Source organism: Bubalus kerabau, chromosome 2 (assembly GCF_029407905.1).
Source record: "Bubalus kerabau isolate K-KA32 ecotype Philippines breed swamp buffalo chromosome 2, PCC_UOA_SB_1v2, whole genome shotgun sequence".
Lineage (NCBI taxonomy): Eukaryota > Metazoa > Chordata > Mammalia > Artiodactyla > Bovidae > Bubalus > Bubalus kerabau.
Genome location: NC_073625.1, coordinates 183,362,348 through 183,374,505, shown reverse-complemented (window position 1 = coordinate 183,374,505; position 12,158 = coordinate 183,362,348). Strand labels below are relative to the sequence as shown.

The following is a 12,158-nucleotide window of genomic DNA, read 5'->3' as shown; positions in this document are numbered from 1 at the left end:
GAAATCCCAGGGCTGATCTCCTTTAGAATGGACTGGTTGGATTTCCTTGCAGTCCAAGGGACTCTCAAGAGTCTTCTCTAACACCACAGTTCAAAAGCATCAATTAGGTGTGTATTAATGTGTATCAGCTGGGCTTCCCTGGTGGCTCAGACAGTGAAGAATCCACCTGCAATTCAGGAAGACCCAGTTTCAGTTCCTGGATCAGGAAGATCCCCTGGAGAAGGGAATGGCTACCCACTCCAGTATTCTTGCCTGGAGAATTCCATGAACTTATGAGCCTGGGGGGACTACAGTCCATGGCGTGGCAAAGAGTCGGACATAGCTGAGAGAGTAACACTCCACTCTACAATTGTTTCAGCTGCATGAGCACACCTAGTTCAAACCAGTTCAGTAATTTTATTTTCCTCATTGGTTTTATTCTTAATATTGCTTCTGAGGAGTTCCTCATTCAATATTATATAGTCCATTTAGTAATGCTTTCTCTTTTTTTTTTTTTAATTTAAGCGAAATTCACATAACGTAAAATTAACCCTTTTAAAGTGAAAAATTCACTGATACTCAGTACATTAACCATGTTGTGGGGCTTCCCTGGTGGTCCAGTGGTTAAAAATCCACCTGCCAATGCAGGGGTTGCAGCTTTGATCCCTGATCCCACATGTGGAGAATCCCACATGGCTTGGGACAACTAACCCTGTGCGCCACAACTACTGAGACCCCCGCACCCTAGAGCACAAGGTGAAGCCTGCACACCACAACTAGAGAGTAGCCGCTGTTCTACAACTAGAGAAAGCCCACGTGCAGCAGTGAATATGAGCACAGCCAAAAATAAATTAAAAAAAAAAAGTTATATAACCACCACTACCTAGTTCCCAAAAATAGTTATTAAGTAGTTATTTCCGATTTCTTCTTTCCCTCAGCTTCTGGTAGTCACCACTCTTATTTTCTAGGAATTCTGGACATTTCACATAAGTGGAATCATGCAATATGTGACCTGTGTCTGGCTTCTGTCTCTTAGCATGTTTTCAGGGTTCAACTGTGTTACAGTGTGTTTCAACACTTGCTTCCTTTTTAAGGCTGAATAATGTTCCATTGTACGTATATGCCATGTTTACCCATTTATCTGTTCATAGGTATTTGGACTATTTCTATTTACTAATGTTCTTCTGAAGATTTAAACTGACTTAAAGCTTTCCTTGAGTGAATCCACTGTGTTTGTATGTTCCAACTAAAGAAGCATTTTTTATGCCATTTTCCCTTCTAGCAGACTTATCATTTGAGCTGTTTGGAGTGAAAATAAAGAAGAGAGATGGCATGTGCTATTGCAGTCATTAACTATATGTTTATTAAACTTGCCTGTGGGTGTTCTGAATGCCAAGCAAAGGCATTCCTGTGTACCACGTGCCCCCAATCATGCTCCCCTCAACGTGCCACTGGATTCCTGTTGATGAGAATTAACAGAGCAACCCTTGATAACCACCTTCCACTCACAAGGGAAGGAAAGAATTACAATAATTTCCAAAGTAGAAACTCCAGCACATTCACAACGAATCACTTTCACCACTGCTTCGCTCCGTGGTTGGGAGAAAGAGTCTTTTGGACTCTCATGGTCCCCATGTGTATCTCTACTTTAATGCTTCCCATTATGTTATCTGGCACCATCTCTCTCCTTTCCTAGACTGTAGGCACTTCAGGGACAGAGAATGTCTTTCTCATCTTTGTGTCCACTGTGGAACCCATGATTTGAGTGCTCCATAAATATTTGATCTGAACCTTGATATGTGAAAGATACCTTCTACATTGAAATTTCTTAAGTTGTTTTTTTTTCTTAAATCTTTTTCCCAGAAGAAACATGTCTTGCCTCTTAGTATGCATTTACACACAAGTCATTGATACTGTGCATTTTATATGTGATATACTGATACTTTCCAGATTGTTCATTGTTGTTCAGTCACTAAGTCGTGTCCGACTCTGCAGCCGCATGGGCTGCAGCACACGTGTTTCTCTGTCCTGCACTATTTCCTGGCGTTTGCTCAAACTTATGTCCATTGAGTCAGTGATGCCATCCAACCGTCTCATCCTTTGTTCCCCCCTACCCCTTCTCCTCCTGCCCTCAGTCGTTCCCAGCATCAGAGTCTTTTCCAGTAAGTTGGCTCTTTACATCAGGTGGCGAAAGTATTGGAGCTTCAGTATCAGTCCTTCTAATGAATATTCAGGGTTGATTTCCTTTAAGATTGACTGGTTTGATCTCCCTGTGTCCAAGCAACTCTCTAGATAGAATCTTCTCTGGCACCACAGTTCAAAAGCATCAATTTTTTAGCGCTCTGCCTTCTTCATGATCCAACTCTCACATCCATATGTGACTACTGGAAAAACCATAGCTTTGACTGGATGGACCTTTATCAGCAAAATAATGTCCCCACTTTTTAATATGCTGTCTAGGTTCATCATAGTTTTTCTTTCAAGGAGCAAGTGTCTTTTAATTTCCTATCTGTAATCACCATCTGCAGTGAGAGGCTCTTTAGTTCCTCTTTGTTTTCTGCCATTAGAGTGGTATCATCTGCATATCTGAGGTTGTTGATATTTCTCCCAACAATCTTGATTCCAGCTTGTGTTCATCCAGCCTGGCATTTCACATGATGTACTTTCCATATAAGTTAAATAAGCAGGGTGACAATATACAGACTTGACATACTCCTTTCCCAGTTTGGAACCAGTCAGTTGTTCCATGTCTGGTTCTAACTGTTGCTTCTTGACCCATATACAGGTTTCTCAGGAGACAGAAATGGTGATCTGGTACTCCCATCTAAGAATTTTCCAGTTTGTTTGATCTATACAGTTTGATCTACATAGTCAAAAGACTTTCATGTAGTCAGTGAAGCAGAAGTGAATTTTTTGGAATTCTCTTGCTTTTTCTATGATCCAGTGGATGTTGGCAAATTGATCTCTGATACCTCTGCCTTTTCTAAACCCAGCTTGTATATCTGGAAATTCTTGGTTCACATACTGCTGAATTCTAGCTTGAAGGATTTTGAGCATTACCTTGCTAGCATGTGAAATGAGCACAGTTGTGCAGTAGTTTGAACATTCTTTGGCATTGCCCTTCTTTGGGATTAGAATGAAAACATCTTTTCCATCCCTGTGGCCATGGCTGAGTTTTCCAAATTTGCAGACATACTGAGTTCAGTACTTTAAAACACTTTAAAACAGCATCAACCTTTAGGATTTTAAATAACTCAGCTGGAGTTCAGTCACCTCCATTAGCTTTGTTCATAGTAATGCTTCTAAGGCCCACTTGACTTCATGCTTCTGGATGTCTGACTCTAGGTGAGTGACCACACCATCGTGCTTATACGGGTCATCAAAACCTTTTTTTGTATAGTTCTCCTATGTATTCTTGCCACCTCTTCTTAATCTCTTCTGCTTCTGTTAGATCCTTACTGTTTCTGTCCTTTATTGTGCCCGTCCTTGCATGAAATATTCCCTTGATATCTCCAATTTTCTTGAAGAGATCTCTAGTCTTTCCCATTCTATTTTTTCCCCTCTATTTCTTTGCATTGTTCATCGAAGAAGGCCTTCTTATCTCTTGTTGCTATTCTCTGGAACTCTGCATTCAGTTTGCATATCTTTCCCTTCCTCCTTTGCCTTTCACTTCTCTCCTTTCTTCAGCTACTTGTGAAGCTTCATCCAAAAACCATTTTGCCTTCTTGGATTTCTTTTTCTTTGGGATGGTTTTGGTCACTGCCTCCTGTACAATGTTACGAACTTCCATTCATAGTTCTCTAGGCATCCTGAATGGCCTAGTGGTTTTCCTCAATTTCAGCCTGAATTTTGCAATAAATAACTGATACTTTGAACCACAGTGGCTTCTAGGTCTTGTTTTGACTGACCGTATAGAGTATCTCCATCCTTGGTTGCAAAGAACATAATCATCCTGATTTTGGTATTGACCATCTAGTGATGTCCATGTGTAGAGTCATCTCTTGGGTTATTGGAAAGGCATGTTTGGTGTGACCAGCATGTTCTCTTGACAAAACTGTTAGCCTTTGCCCTACTTCATTTTGTACCCCAAGGCCAAACTTGCCTGTTATTCCAGGTATCTCCTGACTTCCTACTTTTGCATTCCAATCCCTTATGATGAAAAGGACATTTTTGGGGGGTGTTATTAGTAGTTCTAGAAAGTATTCTAGGTCTTTGTAGAACCACTAAGTTTCAGCTTCTTTGGCATCAGCAGTTGGAACATAGACTTAGATTACTGTGATGTTAAATATTTTTGCCTTGGAAACGAACCAGGATCAGATTCTGTTGTTGAAATTTCACCCAAGTACTGCATTTCAAACTCTTTGTTGACTCTGGGGATTTCTTCTAGGGGATTCTTGCCCACAGTAGTAGATATAATGGTCATATGAATTAAATTCACCCAGTCCTGGCTATTTTAGTTCACTGATTCCTTCTAACAGGTCACATCCATAGTTTGAAAGAGTGCTTTAAGTTTTAGCTTGAATTTTGCAATATTTTGTCCCCAGATCGCTTCCTCAGAAATAACTTCATGAGCCCACACCACAGTCAGCCAGTTGTTACTATCACATGAATATCTTACTGCCCAAATTACATACAAACCAATAAGTCTGAATAGTCGAGTCCAAGTTTAGAGGGAAGACTGATTTAGGCATTTCTTTGGGTCTGGTTTAATGAGATGTGCCTGGTGTAGAGTGTGTGATGAATGTGAGGTCTCGGTTCATCTTTGGACCTTGCCTGAGTTGGCCTCTTTGGTTTGTCTTGGAAGTTTGCTTTTTCTTTTTAATCTAATCTACCAACATCCAGTTGGTTTATGTTCAAAGAGTTTGTTTTACTTCCCTAGGTGAATGAAATCCTGTCTCGTTCTTCCGTCTGGAGTGCCTTCAAAGATCAGAAACATGATTTGTTTATTTCTGAGTCACAAACAGCAGGATACCTCACAGGTAAACCAAAGCACACCCAATTCTCTTTCCTAAGACATATGGCAGTAGCCATATGGACCTTCCTTTTGCCCTGTCTAGACTGAAAACAGCATTTAGAGAGTTTTCCTAGATTCCTATTATAACTACCCATCTTGGAGATGTCATGGACGTGCAGTGGACCCCTGATTCTAGCCCAGACAACATACGGACTGTTGTGGTGTTGAATGTATGCTGACTACAAAGTGGACTCTGATCAGTTTTTAACCCAGTCAATCCAGGATGTCATACTTTATATTTTGGGTATGGCTGTATTAAAATGTTTATCTTGAACATGTACATAAAGAGTGGAGAAGTATTTACTCAGAATTATCAGTATCAGAAACATGATAGCATCATTCCATTCTGTCAGATTAATAGATTGAAGTTCCAACTATGCACACTCACATGTCAAATATTTTTTCTTCTAAGTTACCAGTGATTAATCTGTAATTTTATTAAATATTTAAGGCTTGTATTCTCATGGGAGGAAATATATGGGTGCCATAAAGGAAAGGATATTTTGCTGCCTGGGCGTCAAAAGAAACTCCAGATATTTGTCCATTTGGCACACTTATTTTAACATAATAATTCTGAAATACTCATTTTCGTATTGGCTTCTGTTTAAAAAGAAGGTCATAGCATTAAACTACTAAATGATGAAAAATGAAATATAGTCTTTGGTATTAAAGTTTTTAGTTTGAAATTAACCTTAGGAATATTAAGTGGTTCTTGCCATTGCCTGAAATTATAGTGTATTTTTTTAAATGTCAGCCCTACAACCTCCTCTAACCAGAGATGATGTAGGTAAATTAAGAGAAAAAATTACTACCCAATATTTCTCATACCAGTGTGATTATTTTAATAATCCTTATCACTAGTATAGAAATTTATAAATCCTGAAGACTAAATCTTGACTAATCCAAAATAGGGACTTTGGAGAAAGTTTGCATGGTTTTAATTTTAGGATTGATTGTGACATTACTGCTTTTTTCTCACTGTGACCTCTTCAATATTAGTCCACTAAAATTTATAATCAGAGCTGTAGAGTTTACAAACATGTGGTGCTGTGCATGTGTGTACATAAGAGTAGAGGCCATAGGTCTCCCTTCTCACTTTCCCATCACCTGCCCTATGTTGGCTATGGAGAGAGATACCTAGAATACGGTCTTAGTCTCTTCCAGATCTTTCAAGTTGTAGCTTCTAAGTAGGAGTATGTTCTCATAGACACACCAAGAACTTTACCTCTTTAAATTCTGCCCAGAAAGTTTACACAATACCACCTTTTTTGTATGTAAGAATTGTATGATTGAAAAATCTGCCTTATTTTTTTCTAGCTCAGAGTAAGCTTGCTTAAAATTTGACCTTGAAGAATAGGGAGATATGTAGGTTATAAGCGTCCTTAGGAAGGCATCATCTAATGCTTTTGTCCTTGAGTGACCTTCACATCCATTGACCTTACTGGATGGAATAAAAGACTGCAGGTGGTCCTTGATGTACTAACAGTTGTGGGTCAAGTGGTCTGTGGTTAAAATACACAAGAGGGATTTATCTTTAGAGACCTAGAGTTTCTTTCAAAATCATTTGGGTCCTCAGCCCCACCCGCATTTCCTAATATTATAGAAAAAGTTCAGGGATTAAATAGATTTCTGTCTTGCCTTTCTTTTTACTGGGATCCTTCTGGTGGCTTCTGAATGAGTTGTGAGAAGCAGCTTTGATGAGCTGTAGAGAGTGAAGGTTAGCAGAGGAGAAAGGCTTGGGTTTGTGAATTTTTTTACATCCTTGGTCCAGCTCAAGGGGCAGAAATTCTAATAAAGCCATCAAAGTGGAGGGTGGTATAAATCCCACCCTAGAAAGGGCCTCGGGTTACTGTGTCTATTGTGAAGGTCATTGCTGAAGTCTGCAGTCATATCAGTCAACGTAGGACAATCTGGACTAGTTCTGAGCTGAGTTGGCCCCCAAACTGTCCAGTTCATAGTGCATCATCGAGTTGGTATGTTCTTTTGTTGTGAAAGTGCTGCCAATTGAACTGATGTGTATTTATTGCTCGGGTTACCGATTATTTTTTGTGTTTGAACTTTTCTGTTGATGTGTTGCGTGTCACTGTTTGATAAAAGGGGCAAGTACTTCTAATAATGATAAGATCTCATTATGTGAAACTCCATGGAGTGTATACAATGTTGTATTGAATTGGAATTTTAAATTTACTCCATCCTGCCTTCAGTCTTGAGAAGATTCAGATTGTACGAAACCCCTCTAATCAGTTTGCAAATAAAATAAGGTACCGTGAGAACACAAGTCATCACCAGCCCTTTCTTCTGATATGTGGACTTATTTAGGAGATGGAGATAAAGTTAATTACTATTTCAAAATAAGATTGGAATGACCAAAAATACATTTATGATTTTCTTCCTGGCTGCTGAGGAAATGTCATTCAGTCACATGCTCCGAGTTTGGAATAAAAATTAAAATATTCTAGGCCAGATTACTCAGTGTTAATAAATTGAGAGGAGACTGACTCCCTAGCCTGGCATATTGTTATGTCTTGTGATAAATGTTCATCAAAAGTGCTTCAATGGAACTTTACCCATGGTGTGGATTAGCTGTATCTGCTCACTGTCCAGGGCCCTGTGTTACTTAACCATTTCTTAGGTTCTAGAAGAGTTTGGTGCTGACAAGCATTTCAGCAGTGAAAATCCTCAAATTTCCTCACCTAGAAAATCAATAGAGAAAGCAAAAACAGGGAAAGGAAGAGAAACAGGCCAAGGCGAAGATGATTTAGGAGCCGGAATTGGAGATGAAGAACTTTGTACTGTACACTTAATTATTCTACTTAATTAGAGGCAGGTAGGATAGTTAACTTGGAAAAGGCAATGGCACCCCACTCCAGTACTCTTGCCTGGAGAATCCTGTGGACAGAGGAGCCTGGTAGGCTGCAGTCCAAAGGGTCGCTAAGAGTTGGACACAACTGAGCGACTTCATTTTCACTTTTCACTTTCATGCATTGGAGAAGGAAATGGCAACCCACTCCAGTGTTCTTGCCTGGAGAATCCCAGGGACGGGGGAGCCTCGTGGGCTGCCATCTATGGGGTCGCACAGAGTCGGACACGACTAAAGCGACTTAGCAGCAGCAGCAGCAGCAGCAGGATAGTTAACTTGGCTTCCTAAGGTCGTCAAAGGGAGAGAGGGAGTGTTTCTTGGGCCTCTCATCAGACTAGTTCATTAGATCTTTGCACAATTGGGTTTTTTATTACCTTTTGTTTTTGTCTTTATATGTGTCCAAGACTACACAATGGGAGCCATGTTAGGAAAGATTTCCTAAGGTCAGTGTCAGTTTATAGTAGGGCACTGCTGCTGAGGCAGGGCTTCCTTTTTCTTTTTTTTTTAATTTTCCCCACTGAAAATCCCATGTTCATTTTCACCAAAGCCCACACTCCTTTCACTACTCTATTGTGGTAGCCAATTCCGTTCTGTGGGATTCTTTGTTGATTTTTATCTTTTCTCTTCCCTCTTAACTCCAGCAGCCTTACACAGTGTGCCATGTACTCCATTTCTGGCAGACCCTACTCTTTGCTTCCACAAGTCTCTGGAGAAAACATTGCCCCATCCTAGCAGCCTGTAGCTTCCTGCCCCTTAGAAACCAGACATGTCTGGAAGAGGCCAGAGATGTGAGGGAGAGAGCATCTCAGACTTCATTTAAAGAAATATCAGGAATTGACCTGTCTTTGCTAAAGAGGCAAATGGTGGCACTAGAATTTGATCTCCCCTGGATAATCCTTCAGGGTCCATCGTTCACAGTTTATATTTTAGCCCAGAGGTTCCCAGATTCTCAGTTCACAGTGCCTTCATAGCTTAGTGATTTTTTTTCTTTATCCCTAGACCAAAAGAAATAGTAATTAATTTTATTAAGTAGTTACATTCAAACAATTTGAGAGTAGTCGTACGGTATCCAACAGATGTCACTGTGTCTCCAGATTTAAAATATTCAGTGGTGTCCCAGAATTTGCCCCAGAGTGCCTCAGCATGTAGTCTGAGCACTATATCCTTAGTCCGTTTTCTATATTTAGCACTCGTGATTTGGTCTCATAATCAATTCGTTTGTTGTGAACAAAGTTGAGCCCACAATCAGAAGTGCTCAGGGACTATACCAATCTGGAGTGTTCAGGGGGTTATTCTTAAGGGTTTATTCCCTAGCAATCTGGCTGCTGCCTAGGGTCCAGAGTGGAACGTTGGTAGGAAGTAAATAATGGTGTGGCACTGTAGCTCTGAACTGCCTGTCAGTGGGATGTGTCTCTGCCTGTCAAGGGGGTGTGTCTCCTGTCCTCCCTGCTGTCTCTCCTGAGCAGTCTATGTAAGGCCTGGTGTCCTGATTAATTGACAGCAGGGGTTGATAGATGTAAGCCCGCCATGCCTTAAAAAAACAGAAAATCCTTAAGTTTTCTAAGTTCAAAGTTCCAGGTGCCTGGGCATTCCAGGTGGCATGTGGTAGTTCATGCAGGCTGAGTTGTCTCTGGCTGCGTGTAACCACATGCTACAGTGTCTGCTTTCTTCAAATCCTCAGTACAAATGCTCAAGAGGTTAAAAAAAAAAAAAAAAGATAAATCTATATTGTTCCCTTTTGTCCTACTTCAGTCCCTATTAGACCTTAGCCTTTCAGCCTGCTCTGCTGTTTGCACTTCCTTACAACTTCCCTTGCTGCTTATATTTCTTTTTTCCCCTCAGGTGTCTCTCCTTCCCTTCTCACTGGCAGCAGCCCCCTTCACCTCAGGAGCGGACTTTAGATCCGCTCCACCAGGCAGCTTGCTAACTTCTGTGTAGCTCTCTGAAGCAGGTAGAGAACCATTTTGCTAAATGCATGCCACTTCCTCTGCCTTTCTAGTCCTAACTCTTCAATGTTCCCTAGCCGTTTGCTTTGTTTCCTATGATTTCAGCTAAAAATATTGCTCAATATGTAGTACTATGCTATAGTACAGAGTCTTTTACAAATACTTTGTACAGTTGTGCAGTGATTCTGAGGTGTAATTAAATGTCCCTGCAGTGTTTTAAGTTAAACTAGAAGGCTATATGCTCATAGGACACATCTTAATAAATGCTGGGATAATGGCATTTTTGTGCACTAGAGACTGAAGAGTCAAGACATATAAAACTAAAATACTAATACCTTTTCCATAGCATTCATGTTTTGACCTATGACTAGGTGTCCAGAGTTTGCCTTATCTTTCTCAGAGACCCTTGTTCATTTGGTGTTATTTGTTACAGTAGCATTTTTTTGCACCAAATGAAAATAGGTTTAACTTAAGTATAGATGGAAGTGTTTTTGTTGTGAATTTCATCAAGTATGACTTTTGAATGGGCTAACTCGAGTACAGAGTTTGTTTCCCTTTTTTTTTTTTTTTTTTTTTCCTCATTTGACATTAGCTATATCCTTCAGTGCCCAGGATTTTTTTTAAAATGAACTTCCCAGATGTGAGAAGGGAAAATTTTTCCATGTTTCCTCACCAGTGTTACTGTCTAGCATAAATTTTGAAATGATTTTTAACTTTGTCATATAGTAAAGGCAAACCATGAAAATGGTGTTGCAGGTGTTGTTAAGATTTTTGTTGTATGCTTAGATAATCCTAATAGATTGCATCAGGTCCTTGTGCTGGGATGCTTGACCTGGTTCTCACATTTTCATAAAGGTTGGTGTTCTCACATGACTGCTCTTTAGAAGGTTTTCCTTTTTTTCTCTTGCAGGACCTGGAGTTGCTGGCTACCTTACTGCAGGGACATCCTCATCAGTCATGTCCAACTTGCCGCCTCCTGTAGACCATGAGGCAGGTGACCTTGGCTATCAGACGTGAAACTTTCATGAGAGACAATAAACGCTGAAAGGCCAGTGCCCTGTCCACATTCCTCCAGCTGATCCATTGAAGAAAACTCTTAACTGCCTTTCTCCTGGATTCATGACAGTGTTATTCCTTTTTCTATAAATATATTTTTATTTAGGAAAAAAGTCAGTGATTCTAATTGTATCACGTTATAAGAAAGCACTCTGTGGATCAACCTAAGTGGGTACACAAGAATTTTTTTTCTTGATGTATGTAAGCACATTTTGTTCCTTTATATCTGTTTACAAGACTGTGAATCAAAAAGACAAAGGTTTCTTCCTAGTTTTTATAATGTTTTTTCGAATTAGTGTGACTGTGGGGTTGAACTGCAGTCTACAGAGATTGGGAAATCAAAGTTACTGAGCCCCCAGAAGGGCATCTCCCTCTACTGCCTCAAGTCTGCCTGGCTGTTCTCCCATTGTTGAACACTTTTAGGTTTTGTCCTTGCACCTGTTCACTGGTACCCTCTCCTCAATCATTTAACCTCCTGAGAGCTCACAGTACTTGTTGATATATATAACTGGCTTTACCAAATTGAATGAAAAAGGAGCTTGTGCAAAAAAATTTTAAAACAGATGTCAAGATGTTATGTAAGAGATTAGTGTAATTGTGAAATGTTCTATACATTATCAAATATATAAAGCTTTCTATATTGAATGTACATTATACAGATCATTCATATGTGTACATAAAATTTTAAAAATAAAGGGAATTGACTGCTTTGTTAATGATATCCATTCTAGTTTAATTTTTCCCTTTAAAGACCTTACATTTTTATTTCTAAGATAGATTTAGTAGTGGTAATAAACACAAACTTTGCCTCACATTTCCAATATATCATACAGATAGCTACATTGACATACCTGATCATTCCTAAATCCCTTCATTAATATTTCAGCATATCTATATTTCCAGGCACAGCATCTCATTTATTTTTCACACAGTATTCAAGGAGGGGTCAAGCTGTTAATAAATAGTTTAATGTTTGTGACACATTAATTACAATATTTTTAAGAGGAGAGATTTAAAGAGGGAGAGGAGGTTTCAAATAAAGATTTCAGCATTCAGGTCATCTTATGTGATCACAAACTACAAAGAAAATATAAACATGTAAAATACATATAAGAACCAAGTTTATTACAGAGTTGGTGTGCAAGAAGAGCTGGAGTAGACACTGAATTCCTATCATAACTTGCTGATTGAAAATTGTACATCAGATTTATTATTTCTTGATTTAAAGATTATGGAGTAATGCACCCATGTAAATATTTTAACATATAATTAGGATTTGTTTCTAAAAGGCAATAGTTTGTCA

At 39.4% G+C, this 12,158-nt stretch overlaps 1 protein-coding gene across 3 annotated transcripts in view; it reads left to right on the top strand.

The window, feature by feature from the left end:
* The window catches only part of DNAJC13 (DnaJ heat shock protein family (Hsp40) member C13), a 152,232-nt gene extending 140,656 nt beyond the window's left edge, over positions 1-11,576 (top strand). For all 3 annotated transcript variants that reach the window (XM_055569685.1, XM_055569684.1, XM_055569686.1), the window contains exons 55-56: positions 4,859-4,958; positions 10,710-11,576. In XM_055569685.1, the coding sequence (XP_055425660.1) occupies positions 4,859-4,958; positions 10,710-10,816 (207 nt within the window). In that variant the 3' untranslated portion in view covers positions 10,817-11,576. The remainder of the gene's footprint in view (positions 1-4,858; positions 4,959-10,709) is intronic.
* The last annotated feature ends 582 nt before the right edge of the window (positions 11,577-12,158 follow it).